The sequence below is a fragment of the Festucalex cinctus genome, chromosome 12 (genome assembly GCF_051991245.1).
Source record: "Festucalex cinctus isolate MCC-2025b chromosome 12, RoL_Fcin_1.0, whole genome shotgun sequence".
Classification (NCBI taxonomy): domain Eukaryota; kingdom Metazoa; phylum Chordata; class Actinopteri; order Syngnathiformes; family Syngnathidae; genus Festucalex; species Festucalex cinctus.
In genome coordinates, this window is record NC_135422.1 from 8094215 (window position 1) to 8111838 (window position 17624).

Below are 17624 nucleotides of genomic sequence, written 5' to 3' on the forward strand. Positions count from 1 at the left end.
GACAGATAACGGTAAAGTGAGATGCAACACAGAAAATATTGACATACACAACAGTATGGTTTATAAAATGATTTATTCATGTTAACATAGCTGTTACACAGGGATTCAAACGGTTCCACAAGGCTTTAGGGGACTACAATTGAATGAATAAGCAAAACAATAGTGGTCCAAATCTCTAATAACAATCACTGGACAGACAAATAGACCACCCTCTTTTAGGATGTGTACAAACCTGCATTGAAAAATATTAAACTTGACACTTGAACTTGTGTGTTACAGCATTTGTTCCCATTCCAGTGTAATATCTCAAGACATGCAATGACAGAATTGTCATCTTCTCATTTGGAAGGTCCCACGTGTCAGTCAAGCCCCCGCTACCCCCCTCCCTTTCCCCCAAATAGACATGCTTTAGTGAAAGAGTGGCATCAAAGTGAGGATTAATCCAATGGGGCACTACTATTGGCTGCCAGCATGCGTGAACACTGGCACTCCCTGCAGCATGAAAACTATCTGAAGTGGAATTTCAGACACTGTAACCGTACCACAACTGTGTATATTTTTTATTTATTTATATATATATATATTTTAACTTTTTAGACAGAGCAAGAAGAGGAAACTGACTAGAACCCGAACCAAAATCCTCAGGGTGAACTTCCAGTTGTTTGATGTTAGGATGTTGAGTATTTCTGCCTAACTTTAGGAAAAGAGCGTAATACCATGTCAAGCTATCAATACTTTTCTACAGCTGAAATTGCACACACTGAAAGGCCAGGACACACACAAACCAAAGGAATGGAGGGATTTATTTTTACATGTCTTTATAATTTTTTTTTTTTTCCTCTAATTTCTTTTTTTCCATGATAACATTTTTTCAGCAATGGGTTTTCATTGGAAGAATGTTGGATTGGAGCAATAAGGAATGATGGAGGTGTGTAAAAAGTTTTTTTTTTTTGTTGGTTTTGTTTTTTTTGTTTGTTTTTAATCCTTTTGTCGTTTTTGGAGGGCAAGGACTCTTTCTTCTAGTTCTCAGTTTCACCGCCGTCGCCTTTTTCTCCGGCATCGCCCTCCTCGGCAGCATTGTCTGATGTCCATAACTGAGGAGATGAAACGCATGATAATTTGCATTTGAAATACAATCAGACTCATCGTACAGTTCTCACACAATATCGTATCTTGATTATCTTCAGAAATCATGCGAATAGGATGCTTAATGCTTAGTGGACCAAATTGCTCTTTTATGCTACTTTGTTATGGTTATACTGTACACAAGTTATTTCAGTGGTATTGTACTTTCAAAGTTGAATGCTCTAAAGCTCCAATTTGGAATGACCTAGCCCAGAGGTCACCGCACGCAATAAATGAATACATTCCCACCGCCGTCACAGTACAGAGACCGCCTTAATAAAAAATAAAAAAAATCATTGATTTTATGCCTTTTTTTTTAATTTTTATTTTCTCTGTTTTTTTTTTTGTTTTTTTTAACTGTCTTAGTCTTTTTTTTTTTTGCCCTGTAAAGTGTCCTTGGATGACCTGAAAGGTGGCGGTAAAAATAATAAAATAATAATAATAATAATAATCTCACTGTCAGATTGTCTCTGAGGAGCTGCATGATGAGGGTGCTGTCTTTGTAGGACTCCTCGTTTAGTTGGTCGAGCTCAGCGATGGCGTCGTCGAACGCCTGCGAGCAAAATTGAAAGAATGGAACAAACTTGACCGGAGAACGGACTCAAAAAAGGTGGACAACATTGTGGGGATTGTGCACAAACCTTTTTAGCGAGTTCACAAGCTTTTTCTGGTGAGTTGAGGATCTCGTAGTAGAAGACCGAAAAGTTAAGAGCCAATCCCAAGCGGATGGGATGTGTGGGCTCCATGTGCGCGTTGCTGATGTCAAACGCTTCCTGGTAGGCCTGTTGCGAGTCATCGATGATCTCTGATGAGCAAAAAAATAAATAAATAAATAAAACATACGAGTCAGACAATGAAATGTACAAAAGTTCATTCCTTTGATCTTTGTCTTTTAAAAAGGGGTAGACAACAGCTCAATTGAAACAGTCAATTAGAAAGAAAAATGCTGATAGATCAAACGTTTATGTGGAAAGCTGAGTCAGCATCCATCCACTACCATGCTAACTCCTGAAATGAGGCCCTTTGACATCATTTCCAGCCACGAGTCAGACATACTATGACACATTCCTAGTTGGAGAGCAAACATATGAAGCAGGTTCTAATCATTCAAGTATGTACAATCCAAAGATAAAATGCCATATTACTTACTTTTTTTGTTATCTCCGGAGGCAACTTCAGCGAGGTATCTATAGTAGTCCCCCTTCATCTTTAGGTAAAAAACTTTGCTCTCTTGATGTTTGGAGTTCCCAATTAAATACTTATCCAGCAGTGACTGCAAGAAAGGGGTGTGGGGCAACAAACATGGTTAGATGCAGTGATACAAAATCAAACATGCCTCAATGTGGTATCAGGTAATCCTTTGCATTTAAAAAAACAACTAAATTTCTTTAGCTTCCCCGAGTCAGACATATGCAAAGAGTTTGCTACAATGCCTCCTGCTGGCCAAAGTGCACACACCATTAAAAAGGTGAAATGTGGTGCTGGAATGGATTAATGACATTTCAAATCATTTTAATGGTGACAAATGATTCGTTAGTATTTTCAGTTACAACCACAGTCAGAGAACTTCATTCCTGAAGTGACGATGGCCCACTTTAGTTTCTCTTACACAAAATGGCAGCATAAGAATCCAAGCAAAAGACCTCTCACTTGCCTATAAATCCGGAACTAACCAATTGTGCTAGAGTGACAATACTTGACAACTAATTTCGTCACATCAGTAGTCATTGAAGACATGAGATGCAAACCTCACATCTGGGTCCCACCTTTGCAGAGTTCCTTTTCACACAGGTACCACTAGGGCTGCACAATATATCGAAAAAATATCGATATCGCGATATTGGCCCTTGCAATATGCATATCGCAAAGGCATGCAATAAGTTTTATATGGAATTTTATGCTTTTTATATGAATTTGACCAGTCAGATGCTAACTAAAATGTGCATCGCCATTCAATGGTTGAAAATTATCAAGACATAATTACAATTAATTAACTAAGATTACATTAAGGTTGCTTATTTTGCCACATGAAAAATGTTTTTCTTTCATTAGGTAATATAAATGAAATTTCTTTAGGTACATGTTAAATATCGCAATAATATCGATAGCTATATTCAGCAAGTATATCGCATGTTTTTCCAATATCGTGCAGCCCTAGGTACCACCTCTCTCTAAAGGCTTTGATATTACAGCCAAAAGGTAGAAAACTCCCATTCAGTTTCAGTGTCTTCTATATAGAACAGTGACACAGGTGGAATACAAGTTAGAGAAGGATTTGACCTTAGACAGGCAGTACAAAAAATAAAGTTTTAACAGTGCCTTTCACACTGTGGAGAGTGTGTGATGCAACACTTTTTGTGGTTGGAAATGCTTAAAGGCTGTCGACTCATTTTGAAAGGTTTTATATCTTAAAGAAAAAAAGAAAAAAGAAAAAAAGATCATCATAAATCGTAGCCGCCGCCGCTCCTAGTGCAGCACGCAGCTTTACACAGCATGGCTATTGAACCAGACATCATCGGGAACTTGGCCGGTCAACGTCCCCAGCCGTGTTTGTTCAGATGAAGCGCAAGGAAAAGTCAAGCTAGCCGCCACTGCGAAGGCCAACTTAAAAATAAAAGCCTACCAAATACGTGGATGTCAATGCAATAGCCGTTTGGTGGTAGGCTTGTATTTTGAAGATGACCCTTGCAGTGCATGGTGGCTAGGTTAACTTGTCCCCTTGACGACCAACATCACAACCAACCAACATATTCAAATCACTAATTAATTCCGCCATCATTTGTGATACAGCACAAGTCTCCATCTTATCAGCTAGCTGCTAATGGGAGTGTAAACATTCAATTATTTTACGATTCAGAGTCATAGTATAACAGTTTTATTGTCATCAGTCATCTGAGCTTCCACGACAAAGTACTCACATACTCCTGATTGGGAAAACACTGAATTTGATTGGACGATGCCAGGCAGGCTGCGAAGCTTTGGTTGTCCCAAGGGGAAGAGGTTTGGAGGCCTCACTATCAGAACTGGACCCTCCGTGTTGAACAAAATGTTCACAATATATTCTCTTAAAGTAATAATCCACTTGTTTTGCCAACCGCTGCTTGTTGCAGACAGGTCTTAGTATTTAATATTTTACAAACATATCTTGAGTCACTGCCCATCTTTGTCATATGAAACTACGGGAAACAGATTGAGACTATACATCAGCAAATATGTGCAGGCTGCACCACCTTCTCATCCTCAAAAAAAGGGCACGACCAAATCCTGTGTGGTGCGGACAACTGAAAAATTGGTGGCACCAGTGATAGCATTGCAAAAAGTTGGTGGAGAGATTAGAGAACTGATCCATCAGCATCCAACCAACCCCACTTGGCCACCGATGATTCAATGTCTGTTGGACCCGACATGCATTATATTAAAAAAATAAATAAATAGGCAATATGACCTGTTTTCTCAGTTTGGTCACGTGACGACATTCTCTGATCGATGATTTGTTGTTACCGGAGCCTGGAATAATTAATGTCATTTTCAGTTGACAATAACTGACAAACTGGCTGTCCCCAAAAATGGTTAAAAACATGTGGATCTTGATGCTTAACTCATAATCCATAAACTGTATTAATCAGAATACTGTTTAGACTAGTGGGGTTGCATAGAACTTAATGTAAAGAACATTTTGGTGTTGACTTTTTTCCCTTTCGAGTTACAAGGGGGAGCCCATTTTAGGAGGAGGAGTTGATGAATAAACTCACACCAACATAGTGGCTTAACATACAGTAGAGTGGACCTCTGCTATTTGTAGGGACAAGAGCCTGAGCCTGCCCGCAAACAGTGAAAATTTTCTGCATATAAAAATTGACAATCGCACTGGGGGGGGGGGTTGTTGAAACCCCACACAAATTCTTGTCATATAATATATGCACCTTTCATAAAAAAAAATAAATAAAATAAAAAAAAAACTCCACCCCACTAGTATGCAGGGGTCCGCTGTACTTCCTATTTCTTGCCAAATACCCAAACACAGGTAACATTTGTTTCTTCACTCCGAAACATTATGAACCCACATCATCTAAAAATAACATTGCCCAAGGTGGATTACAACTAACACAAAATCATAACCTGCGATTGCCCCCTCTAGGACTTGTCATGGGCCTTTCATCAGAGATTAAATTGGAGAAAATGTGTCCCGCTTCAATTAAAGCACAGTGCAGATTAACCATCTGTGAACCGGCATAAACCTCAAACCTAATGAGAGAGAGAGAGAGAAGAAAAAGAAAAAAAAAGGTTTGGATTCCATGCCTTGGCAGGAAGAAAGTGTCCTTGTCTGAGCCAAATCCCTCCCGGCAGCCACTCCCAAGTCACGTCCACAAGCCACCATTGGCTCGGTCAAAACTTGCACACGGCTCATGTGCCGAGCATTCCTTTCCCCTGCAAGCCGCGCACAAAAGACAAGAGGAGGGATGCTCTCTTCACCACGCTTTCGCACAAAGCTCTGATTTCAGTCACCGGCCCTCACGAGAGAGTGCAAATGGCGTCGCCAGATGAAAGGTCCAACTTAGTCGCGAATTTGCACGTCTGGATAAGAATTCATATTCAGACATTGATGGCTTTTCAAAATTGAATTTGACTGTAATTTGGTTAAGGCAGTTAGAAACAAATGGGGAATTCGAAAGGGGGTGGAATCGGAGAATGAAATCATAAATTACAAAAGCAATGTTGCACTTTATTAATTATCGTACCGTCAGTTTAAAACATGTGTAAATGTACTGTAAGAAAAACTACACAGCCGCAAATAACCTTTTGTTGAGTCTGACAAATATTTAATGATTGTGCCTGATTAATGTATGACTGGAGAGACGGCAGCTCAGTCTTGGTATGCTGCGTTTACGTTTCTGTGGGAATTTTGACATTAACCTGTTAAAATGACAACTTTCACGACATTACATTTTCCTCCTAATTTTAACACTCCTTTGTACAAAAGTTAACACCCAAATGTCCATTACAAGTTACAAGCACACTCAAAATGAGACGAGCAGACTTGTGAATTGGAGGCCACAATCTCCAAGCCATGTCAAATCCATTTTCAACCTAACAAGCCACTTTAGCTCCAAGCATGGTTGAAGCAAGAACCCATTATGGTGTGCTACACGTGTCCATCCTCCCTCACAGCCAAGAGCCAACATGGTTGAAGAGCGAGGCATTATTGGGAGAAAGTTAGCAGCCCGGATGCCTTCTGCAGACGAGTTGAGGCCTGAGGAGAGACACACCCTTCTGTAACACTCAGCAGAAGAAACACAAAAAGGCTGAGTCACTGGCAGGGAACATGCATGCTCAAAGTGGACAGTAGCCCTGGGACATTACTGGAATCTTCCAACCCGATCTCCCCTAATCCACTACCAAGGCAGGATGGAAATAATGCAAAGCACAATCCCTGCTGTTGCGATAGATTAATTAAGAAGTGAAAGCATGCCCTGCCCCCACTCGTCATCAATCCAGGCTTGGAACTAGTTCAAATGTAGGCCAAAGTCATTAGCTTAAAAACATTGGCCAGTTGAAAGGTATCCTGCATAACTAGTGGCAACTGATTGTGTATGTCAATTTATTCCACACGGCTTGTTACATTAGCTATCAAGCTTCCAGATGAGACGACGTGGATACAAAAAGCGCAGATTTACATACAAGGATTAGAGTCTTGCGAGTGGTGTCCAATCGCAGTGGGACCTAGGGAGCCCCAAAACCTATCTAACAAATCTCCTCTCATCTCAAAGGATCATATCCAAAAGTGTTTGGGTTCTTGTGGTACCACCTCCTTGAGGGCCAAAAAGAAGAGTGACAAGCATTGAATGAGGAAGTACTTACAAAAACGAGCAATACAATACAATTAGACAAAAATCCATTGGAACACAGTGATGCTAACCCAAATGCACTTTTAATGTATTAACTACGTAAATTCCCATAAAAACGCCACTAGGTGACAGCGTCACTGTGCCGTTTGTCTTTTATCTCTGTAATGCATCTTCAAAGGTTAGCAAGTTGTAATTTTTTAGGTTTTAAAATCTCACCATTTCATTCAGTGAAACACTGACTTTGGAGATAAAGTATTACACTGACATTAGTTAGCGCTTTTAATTCACAGGAAAATTCTGAAATGTGAACAATTTCGCAAGTTATCCAGCATCTGAAAATAGATTGTCTATGACTAAAGGTTCTACTATAAAAATCAACTCAATGGATGAGCCAATCAGTAGACACAGTCGTCGATACAATAACATCGCATTCAAAAAGCTTGATTCCGGAAAGGCAGGAGCAATGAGAGGAGGAATTCACAATACTTCCTCATACTTCCCAGCATGAAAAGAAATTTCTTTACAGAAATAGAGCAAACAGGAAAAGAGAGTGTAATAGAATTTAACAACTAGACCGAAATAGCTAACCTAATTCAATGCATTATGGAATCAGGTTGAGATTGTGATCATGAGGCCTGCGAGTTAAGGTTAACAGAACACCTACATATGACAAATGAACTTTTAGAAGCCAATTCGAGTTTGTCACAAATGACAACTTTCAGACGAGCAATTGCAATACCTCTCAGGAATTATGTAGGAATGCTGGCAAATTCTTTAATAAAAAAAAAAATTAAAAACAAAAAACAAAACAATAACTACATCACAGCACATAATGCTGTTATCTTCATGTCATGTCATTGCCTTTGTGTTAAGCATTTTGAAGGAAACCACACATACATGTTGGAACTAACAAAGTAATGGCTCAACCATTCCTTGATGAGCTGCACATTTTGTTCTTGAATCAAGTTTGAACTGGTTAAGAAATGCAGTCATTTTGTACTATTGAAGCATTCACCCAAGTGGGCTCCCTCATGGGATCAAATCAGTTTCAAAAGGACTTACATTTAATCTACCACTAGCTATCATGTTGTGAGCTTTGGAATTGTCGAAACTTTGATAGAGGCGTACCAAATTCTTTGACTAGGGGATGTATCCCTTCATCTCTTTACTACTCTGAATCAAGAGTGGGAAAAAAATCACCAATTGGAGTACTGTGTCATGTCTGGCTCTCTGTTAATTGGGGGAAAAAAGAAGGCAACGTACCAAAACGTTGTTGCAGATGTCTTGCAGCTCATTCTCCACTTTCTCCCGATATTCCTTAACCAGCTGCAGTTTCTTCTCGCTGGTATCGGACTTGGCTTCGATGCTAGAGAGCACCCTCCATGAGGACCGCCGGGCCCCCACCACGTTCTTGTAGGCGACCGACAGCAGGTTCCTCTCCTCGTTCGTCAGATCGTCGCCTTTCTCCGTCACCACTTTCATGCACTCGGCCATGTCGTCGTAACGCTCGGCCTGCTCTGCCAGCTTGGCCTTCTGGATAAGATCCGATTTATCCATAGTTTTTGGTATAGTTGGTTGGGGAACGATGGATCAGACAAGACGGACGGGGCGAGCGAGAGTCGGAGACTGTGAACTGGGAGTGGAACAAGGAGTGGCGTTATTTCCACACCGGCGTGACAGGCTGAGAAAAATTAAACTATCACATTTGGAGAAAATTGATGGTGGGAAGAAAAAAACACCACCACCGTATTATAAATCACAGGGCTACTCTAGCTACAATTCAGTGTAACATTAAACGACATGAACGTCATTAGTGAGTCTCCCACACCTTGGGGTACACAATTGCGCTTTAACGCGATCACGTAAGGGTCATTTCATGTAATGTGAAGAACTTAATTTTATCTTTTACTTTTAAGTGGATTCTAGCACCGAAAACGGTGCTATTAAATAGACGAGCTGAGTCACGTCGGTACCGCACCCCGCCACAAAGCTGTCTGGAGGGGCTGGCTAGCAAGCTAACTAGCTTAGCTAGCTACAAAAGCTAGCCTAACGAAGCTAACGCTGCAGACGGGCCACTCCTATCAATGAAAAAGTGTCAACGAAAGCGCAGCTCATGAAAACGGACCGCGTCCTAGTTGACCACACAAGGCATCAGAAAGAAGTCTAGGACGCTTACTAGAAGGCACGATATAAAATAGTCGACGTATCTCACCTACAGAGGTCCGAATTCGCTTCACAATTTGGTCCGATTCGAAGGATTGGGCAAAAGGCAAAGAACAAGCAGAGGCAGCTAAAGTCCAACTGAACGTGATTAAATGGGGGTGGATTATCTATGGTGGATTCTCCAATTGTAAATCGCCATCTCTTTTGAGTGGCAGCTATTTTTCGGGGTGCTGACGAATAAACATTGAGCGCGGGGGTGAGAGGCGGGACATCAAAGTGTAGTTTGACAGACCGGAACGCTGCAGCGGCTGGTCACACGGGGTTTCCTCCAATTAGAGCAAGGGAGATGACGTCACCACGTTGCCATGGTGAAATCGGTCCAATCGCTCCCTAGTTTGGCACGACGTGTGGACACTATGGCGGGCGTGGCACGATCACACACTCAAACGCACAATGCCATTTTATTCAGCTTTTATTTGAATCATTTTCCACCTAAATGAGCATTTATTAGAATGAAGAGGACCAAAGGCAATATAATTGTTAATCTACTTATTATAGGCACGAAAAATAAGGTTGTAAAAATGATTCAATTCGAAGATGCGTTTGCTGTCAGTCATAATCTTGGGGGAAAAGGCATTGGGAAAAGATTATTGTTTATCTCCTTAATCAAATTTAAACCTAAATGCCTTGACCTTTGTACTTGCTTATGCCCCGCCCGAGTCAGAGGAAGGCACACTGATGAGCCACTAGGCCATGGAAAGGAGCTCTCGTCATACATGGCACAACTGTGTGCTGTTATTTTGTGTGCATGTGTGTTTCTTTTTAATAGTAGTGAGGTTTTGTATAGTTACAATGTGATATTAGTGCCATCAATTCGATTCAATCCCCACTGAAGACCGAGGCACCAAACTCACAGTGTACGACGGGTTTATGTGGTCTTGACTGAAACGTCTAAGTAGAGAGTGACAATTTCAACTTTTTCCTTCTCCAAGCCAGACCGCCTTCCTACCCGATGGGACGTGATCATGGAGACTTTCCAGCGCACACACTGTGAAGTAGGCCAGAGGATACCGAAACGGTAACATTTGCTCTCAACAGGAAAGAACATAAAGGCTGACATCCTGTACGCAACCAAATGAAACTACCCCCCCCCACACACACCATTTATTTTTTTTTGCTTTTACAGATTCACATTTGCCTTCCAGTCTAGGAAGTAAGAGTTCTATTTCGATCAGTAGAAGCAGCATTCTTAGCTGTAGAGCGTCTTGTCCACAGTAGGCCAGATGGCTAGAAATAGCAATATTAATAGGATATGAAATCCCACGGCATCAGCTCTAGATTTGAGCCACTCCCGTTGATATTAGCGAGCAGCGGGCCTTCTGTAGCCCGTGATGTGATGTTTCATGCAGATATCATTAGTGTGTCTATCTCAACAAACAGGCTTCACAAAACTGTACAATTATATTTGCGTTCATAATTGCCTCTAGAAAATATTGTTATGATATACATATAATGCCTCAAAATGTGAGTTCTGAAGTAAAAAAAAAAAAAAATGGCCTCAAATGTTGCAAAACAATGTATAATGTGTCTGAAAACATGAGCCTACTACTCAACAACGGGAATTGGAGGAGAAGCTCGATGGACATGATTCAATTTTTATCAGATAGAGTGAGGAGTGAAGATGTTCAGGTTGAAGAGAAGGTGAAGTCAAGACAGCGATAGCTGCTAAAGCTAGTAGCTAACATTAGCCACTTTCAGTAGGCTACTAGCTTTTAGCTACGTAGCCACTATCTGTCTAGCCATATCTAACATCACTTGATCAAGTAGAGTTAGGGGTGAAGATGTTCAGGTTAAAGAGACGGTGAAGTCAAGACAGCGATAGCTGCTAAAGCTAGTGGCTAGCATTAGCCACTTTCAGCAGGTTACTAGTTTCTAGCTACATAGCCACTATCTGTCTAGCCATGTGTGACATCACTTGATCATAAAGTAGAGTGAGGGGTGAAGATGTTCAGATTGAAGAGACGATGAAGTCAAGACAGCGATAGCTGCTAAGGCTAGTGGCTAGCATTAGCCACTTTCAGTAGGCTACTAGCTAGCTTCTAGCTACCTAGTCACTATCTGTCTATAGCCATGTGTGACATCAGTTGATTATAAAGTAGACAAGGTTGAGGGTCTTTTTGTTTCAAGAAATGTATTTTTTATGGGAAAACTGGTTTCAAATTGTAAACAAATGGGAAGTACACCAATGTCCTGGAAATGACCGTATTAAAGGTTCCCATGTACGAAACATTCTTGTGTTCTCCACACACATTATAGCATGATGAGGAGCGAGTGCTTGTTTTCCACACTACAACCGATACTGTAAATCATGACTGAGTAAAATGCTTAATGGGTGTGCCTCTCACTGCATCGTGAGTGAGAACCTGACACATGGCAATTAGTCCTTTGTTCTTCAGTTCACTACGCCTTTCTCACCTATAATTAGAGCTAATTAAAGCAAACTTACTCGGCACATTCAAACACAAATGCAAGCGCACAGACTGAAGATAAAATGAAGAAGAGCCCTGCAGGCTTGGGATCGTGTACATTTGATTGTAGGTCTGTAAAATGCTTTCGTATGAATAATTCACGACACCCTATACAAAGCACGTGTGCCTTGAAGCGGAGACTGAGGACGTGCTTTCTCCAGCTGTCAATCAATTGTACACACCTTCCTCCGCAGTCCCATGCAAGCGACATGCTGCAGAGCTGCAGCATTGGCTACTTCAGAGCCGCCAAGCATCACTGCACCCGGCTGTACCACCCCCCTCCTCCTCCCGCCACTGTGAAGTGAGTGAGGGCCAACAAATGCTTTTACCATTGCATTGTTTTTTTTTCTGCTGCAGCAGATAAACTGCAATGTCAATCAATTATTGATGGCCGGTAATTACCCTCACAGCCGCACTGGCCGAGTCAGCGGCAGAGCTACTGGCCTGGTCCAATGAGAGATCAGTGCTGGATGAAGTGGAAAGAGACAATCCGATGCGGATGTGTACGCCATTTTATTATTTTGACTCCATTAATCCAAGTGAGAAAGGCAAGAATATCTCAGCATAGACGAAAAAAAAAGAAACACAAACAATAAAAATCACATCATGGAGTAGGTAGTCTTTATTCTCAGTTAGTCGTACATTAAATCAGTTTCGCCCATTAAAATTGATTAAAATGCTGTTCAATCAGTTGTAGCTCTCAATAGCGCATGAGTGACGAGTGAGATGGTTGGAGGTGTTTGTGGCTGTCCTTATTGTCCCTCATTTATTTTCTCTATTTTATTTATTTACTTTAAAGTGGAAGTCAACCCCAAAACTTTTTTTTTACAATATAGTCTAAATATGGTATTCTGGTTAATAATGTGTTTGTGGAATATGAGTTAAGCAGCAAAATCCAGCTGTTCTTGTCCATCTCAGGGGGCGGCCATTTTGCTACTTGATGTCATGCTTGACCTCAATGTTGCTCAGGTCTCAGGTAACAGCCAATCATAGCGCAGCTTCAGAAAAGAGGTGAGCTGTTATTGGTTGTTGCCTGAGCCCTGAGCAACTGTGTTGTCATCTTCAGTCGACAGCAAGTGGCAAAATGGCCGCCCCCTGAGATGGATAAGAACGGCTGGTTTTTGCTGCATAACACTTATTCCACAAATGTAATATTAATCAGAATGTCATACATATAACATATTTATTGTCAATAAATGTTTAAAGTTGACATCCATTCTCAAAAGTACAAAACATTTTTTATTTAGAAAGTGCATAACTAGCAATAAATAATGTAAAAATGCAACCAAAATAGCTTGTACATTTAATAAATATGTCAGTTTGGGACAAATTCATTATATTTCACTTTAAAGGTGCTTGTTCATCTATCTGAGACAGCTTGATGTTGACTCAATATGCAGTGAAAGTGTGGAGGCAAGAAACCAGCACAGAAGCGTGAAACATCCCACAACGGATGGCGAAAGCTGTTGTGATTCAACCTTGTTGTAGCAGTTTGGCGATGGTGTGGAGGAGGATTGAAGTGTTACGCAACAGTATTCCCACCCGAAGTGGGAGACTTTCTCTTTCAGTTACCACCTATGTCTCCTCCATGTTTCATGTTCATGCCCTCTTCTGTGTGGACCCCACCAGACAATGAATGCATCAGCAAAATTTCTTTGGGCTTGAAAAGGCACATGTCTGAATCACGACTACTGACTAAGTGCTCAGTCACATCCTCCGAGCCTCCTTTCTTTCTTCCACGCAAGCCTCTCCCTTGCGCCTCTTTCGTGAGGTAAAATGCAATGGAAATGTTTTCAAATTTGTACGCCACTCCCTGTGGTTCTACTACTGACGTATCCTCCCTCAGCACCGCAGCGCCAGTGAGGGTGGTCAATGTTTGAATCTTTTGCCACACACAGACCTGGATATGGGCATAATTGCAGTGTAACTGTACAATAGCGTGACCATGTTGGTTTCTATGAGTCATCAGTGGGCAGTGGGACTGCAACTACGCAATAGAAAAGAAGTTGCTGAAAAGTTGCTGCTTTGAAATGAAAGGCATACCGTACACTTGACTTTACAAATGTATACATTTGGCAACTCCACTTTTAAAACAATTGGGTCTAAAGCAACCCAATTATGGATCAAAAATGTACCGATACACTTCATGGGTTAGTTTGGCCAGATTTCCTGGGTTGTTTTATACAAAATGGGCCAAAGCTTGGCCCAAAATTGGGTCAAATTGACCTCAACTCAATTTTCTGGGTTGTTTTATACGACATGGCCGAAAGCTTGGCCCAAAATTGGGTCAAATTGACCATAACTCAATTTTCTGGGTTGGTTTATACGACATGGCCCAAAGCTTGGCCCAAAATTGGGTCAAATTGACCTCAACTCAATTTTCCGGGTTGTTTTATACAACATGGCCCAAAGCTTGGACCAAAATTGGGTCAAATTTACCCAAGTAGAGGATCTGACCCAACTTTATGGGTTGTTTTATACAAAATGACTTCTTTTTTTCCACTTCTTGTTCTTCAAAAGAACCCAGAAAACTGGGTCATATTGACCAAACTAGACGATCTGACCCAACTTTCTGGGTTGTTTTATACAAAATGACCCAATTTTGACCCAAAGTTGAGTCAAATTAACCCAAGTAGAGAATCTGACCCAACTTTATGGTTTGTTTGTACGAAATTACTTTTTTTTTTTGTCAAAACAACCCAGAAAGTTGAGTCAAATTCACCCAAGTAGACGATCTGACCCATCTTTCTAAGTTGTTTTATCCAAAATGACCCAATTTTTGTCTCAAAGTTGGGCCACATTAACCCAAGTAGAGGATCTGACTCAACCTTATGGGTTGTTTGATACAAAAAGATCCTTTTTTGTTTTTTTGGTACAAAACAACAGAGAAAGTTAGGTCAAATTGACACAAGTAGAGAATCTGTCCATTTTTGACCCATTGTTGGGTTATTTTGTTCTTTGTTATTTTTGAGTGTGGAGTCCTTGGTTGTCAGCCAAAGGCAGCAAAATAGAAAAACAAATACACAAACAATTCACATGCATACTCACACAGGAATTTAGAGAAATAGTTCTTAACTTGGGTCCAATCAAACCCCAGGAGTTCATTGAGTCAGTCGCAAATGTCAGCGCCGATTTTTGAAAAGGTGTCGTGAGCGAGCCCTTCTGAACATCCACCCCACTGTTACGAAACAGTGGGGCTAATTAAAATAATAACCACCCCCACACTGAGTTTCTCAGCTAATGACATGATAAGCCCGGCTGGTTGACATTCCAAAGCGAATGAGCCACTTTGATGTTGTGTGTCTCGGCTAAAACCAAAGCAGCGTTTCAGTGTTAGCGCAGAGTAGCATTAGCTAACAGTGTTACTAGCATTAGCTCTGATCGTAATTTTATAATGTTTAGCTAAATTGTCAATGTAGAGATGAGGGACGTTTGTGTTTCCCGATGTGGAAGTGTGAGGAAATTTTGCCTTAACAACTCACATTTACGCATTGGACATAATATGGGCATTCACTTTCATTGTGTGTATATGGGAGGAATATAGCATTTTATCAGTGTTGGCTTCTAATAATAGCTTACAGTACTGTATTGCTCCATGAAGGCATTGTATAATATATGTCCCTCTTTTTCAACAAACGGCCATTTTTACATGGCAATGATATAGGAGTGTCATATGCATTTTCACGTGTCAGAATTTTGACAGTGAGCCAAACTAAACTGTTGTTTTCTGTTTTCAGTTGAAACATCAGGCTCCAAAGAGCCTCTGCATGTGATCCAATGTTATGTTCCCAGTGTGGCCCAGCAGGCTGGAGCTTTCCCAGTCCTGGCCAGGGGGGCTTTTGGCTCCAGCGGCAGAATGGTGATGTCAGCAGGCTGCAGACTCAATTATTCACCAGCATGCCTCATTTCCGATGGATTTATTGACAAGTTTGGAGCATTTTTCCAGTCCATTCTTGTTAATGCATTAATTAACATACTCTGTGTTTTTTTTTTTTTTGGCATGTATAACGACAATTTATGATGTTGATAACAAGCATCATCTTACACATTCGGGCTTGAAGCGGTTCCGTCAGTTTGTTAATCCAAGCGGCTTCGCAGGGCGACACCAACAGAAGGTCACGGCACGTGCTGCATTCATTCCGCAGCACTACGCAGGATTGTGGTGGCTGTTACATAATGCAAATGCGAGGGCAAATTTCAACAATTCTGATAGTTTTCTCACTGTCACACACCCACTTGCTGAAAACAAAAAACACAGACACCAAAGCATGTCTTCGCCCACACTGTTCTGCATTTTATAGCTTGTGTAAAATACAGTGTGCCACCTCTAACTGGTCACAGCGCTCCCTGTCTTTCGTGGTCTGGCCCCGCATGCCTCTGGGGCACCGATTGGCACAGAAGATAAAGTTAGTAACAGCGAGATGGCTCGCGTGGGGGTGGGCAGGGTGGTGGCAGAGTAGAAGCGAAAGCAGCACTGTGCAGCAGGTAAAGGAGGTCACGTCGCTGAATCAAAGCCATGGCAGGTGAATGCAAATTGCTACCTCAAATATGGTGCTGTTATCTCCGTTTAAACGTCAGTGCAGTTACTTTTATGGGAGTGTTGCATAACGACTGGAGACAATGGAGGAGCTCTTTATGACACTGATAATAGTCCAAGTACTTGAGATTGTAATGTTTATGTCTCCATGACTTCCGTCAAAGAGGTTGTTTTTTTTAATATGCAACTTCCTGTCGGCAACCTGGATTTTTATGGTTGTATTAAATTTTGGTGATTGTACAGCAATAAATCTACTTCAGTGACAAACTAATATTTGCATAATTTAGTAAAACTTATCACCAGTTTTATTAGATTTGCTCATGGGCCATTGATCTCTTTCATAATGCGTATTTATTTATTTATTTTTTAAAATAATAATAATACATTTTTTTGTGATTTATCTCATTTGAAAAAATGTGTCTGCATGCATAGTCAGAAGCTTTCAAACGGATCATTGATCATTTAAAAAAACAATCTCTCCATGATGGTCAGAAAATAAAGGAGAGAAGCAAATTAGTTCACTTAATAAGCTCAAATAGTATAATACAGAAATATTTAACAAATGTTTTAGAATTTCATTGCTAAAAATATTTCAATACATTTTCAATTACAGTATTAAGCCTTAGTGGATGTCTGTCCTCTTATGTAAAGTCCACTTTCAGTAAAATCTATATTTGTGACAGGCGTTGAGCCAGGACTGGTACTAATATCCCGCTGTGTCTATAAACAAACAAAGGATATCCCTGGAGGAAGTAGCACCACTTCTCTGTCCTGCTCCCAACAGGAAGGATTCATGTCCCATATATGGACACAGCTTCCCCTGCATTCAATAACAGAATTGTGCAGTTTGACTTTTGACGTCGTAATGTCAGTTGGGAACATTCTTTTTTTTTATTCCTTTCATGAAAGTGCTTGTTGAGGGCCTCCTCTTCTCTCCCAAGGTGACCTCACTCAGTTATAATGCAGCAGCACTCGTCTACCCTCCTCCCTTCCCCTCCCTCCTCTTATGTGCCATGGATCCTCCATCTGCTGCTCGGCTCCTCTTAAAAGCCTTCTTTTTTTTTCTTTTTTTTCCTTTTTTTTACTGCACATGCACAGGAGACTACAAACCTTACTTCAGAATTACATGTTATGCATTTTGCCTTTTGTGACACTGAATATTACTACTTATAAATAAATAAATAAATAAATCCATCCATTTTATTGACAGCTTATTCCTCACAAGGGTCGCGGGGGGTGCTGGAGCCTATCTCAGCTGGCTTTGGGCAGTGGGCGGGGTACACCCTGGACTGGTTGCCAGCCAATCACAGGGCAATGAATGAATGAATGAATGGATGAATGAATGAATGAATGAATGAATAAATAAATAAATAAATAAATAAATAAATAAATCCAAAATGGGTCCTGGATGTTATTCAAAGTGTG

General features: G+C 40.8%; 1 protein-coding gene and 1 long non-coding RNA gene across 3 annotated transcripts; one reads left to right on the plus strand and one right to left on the minus strand.

The window, feature by feature from the left end:
- Positions 1 to 54: 54 nt before the first annotated feature.
- LOC144031360 (14-3-3 protein zeta/delta-like) lies at positions 55 to 9350 on the minus strand. Of its 2 annotated transcripts, none has more exons than XM_077538425.1 (6): positions 9184 to 9350; positions 8235 to 8604; positions 2275 to 2398; positions 1767 to 1930; positions 1583 to 1678; positions 55 to 1094 (listed from the first exon to the last, which is right to left on the minus strand). In XM_077538425.1, the coding sequence occupies exons 2-6, from the start codon at positions 8526 to 8528 to the stop codon at positions 1020 to 1022; spliced, it is 753 nt and encodes a 250-aa protein (XP_077394551.1). In that variant the 5' UTR covers positions 8529 to 8604; positions 9184 to 9350; the 3' UTR covers positions 55 to 1019. The 2 variants fall into 2 exon arrangements, with proteins under 2 accessions (XP_077394551.1, XP_077394552.1); XM_077538426.1 differs by having other exon boundaries at positions 9188 to 9298.
- Positions 9351 to 9496: 146 nt separating this feature from the next.
- On the plus strand, positions 9497 to 16053 carry LOC144031361 (uncharacterized). The gene is made up of 3 exons (XR_013287509.1): positions 9497 to 10051; positions 10127 to 10212; positions 15400 to 16053. It is a non-coding gene; the product is annotated as an uncharacterized LOC144031361 (long non-coding RNA).
- Positions 16054 to 17624: the final 1571 nt, after the last annotated feature.

Excerpts from the sequence above, each read along its gene's own strand:
- LOC144031360 (XM_077538425.1), bottom strand. The coding sequence starts at position 8,528 with ATGGATAAATCGGATCTTATCCAGAAGGCCAAGCTGGCAGAGCAGGCC. Across the intron at positions 2,399-8,234 it reads ACATCTGCAACAACGTTTTG|TCACTGCTGGATAAGTATTT; the intron begins GTACGTTGCCTT and ends CCTTTCTTGCAG. Across the intron at positions 1,679-1,766 it reads CTTGTGAACTCGCTAAAAAG|GCGTTCGACGACGCCATCGC; the intron begins GTTTGTGCACAA and ends TTTTGCTCGCAG.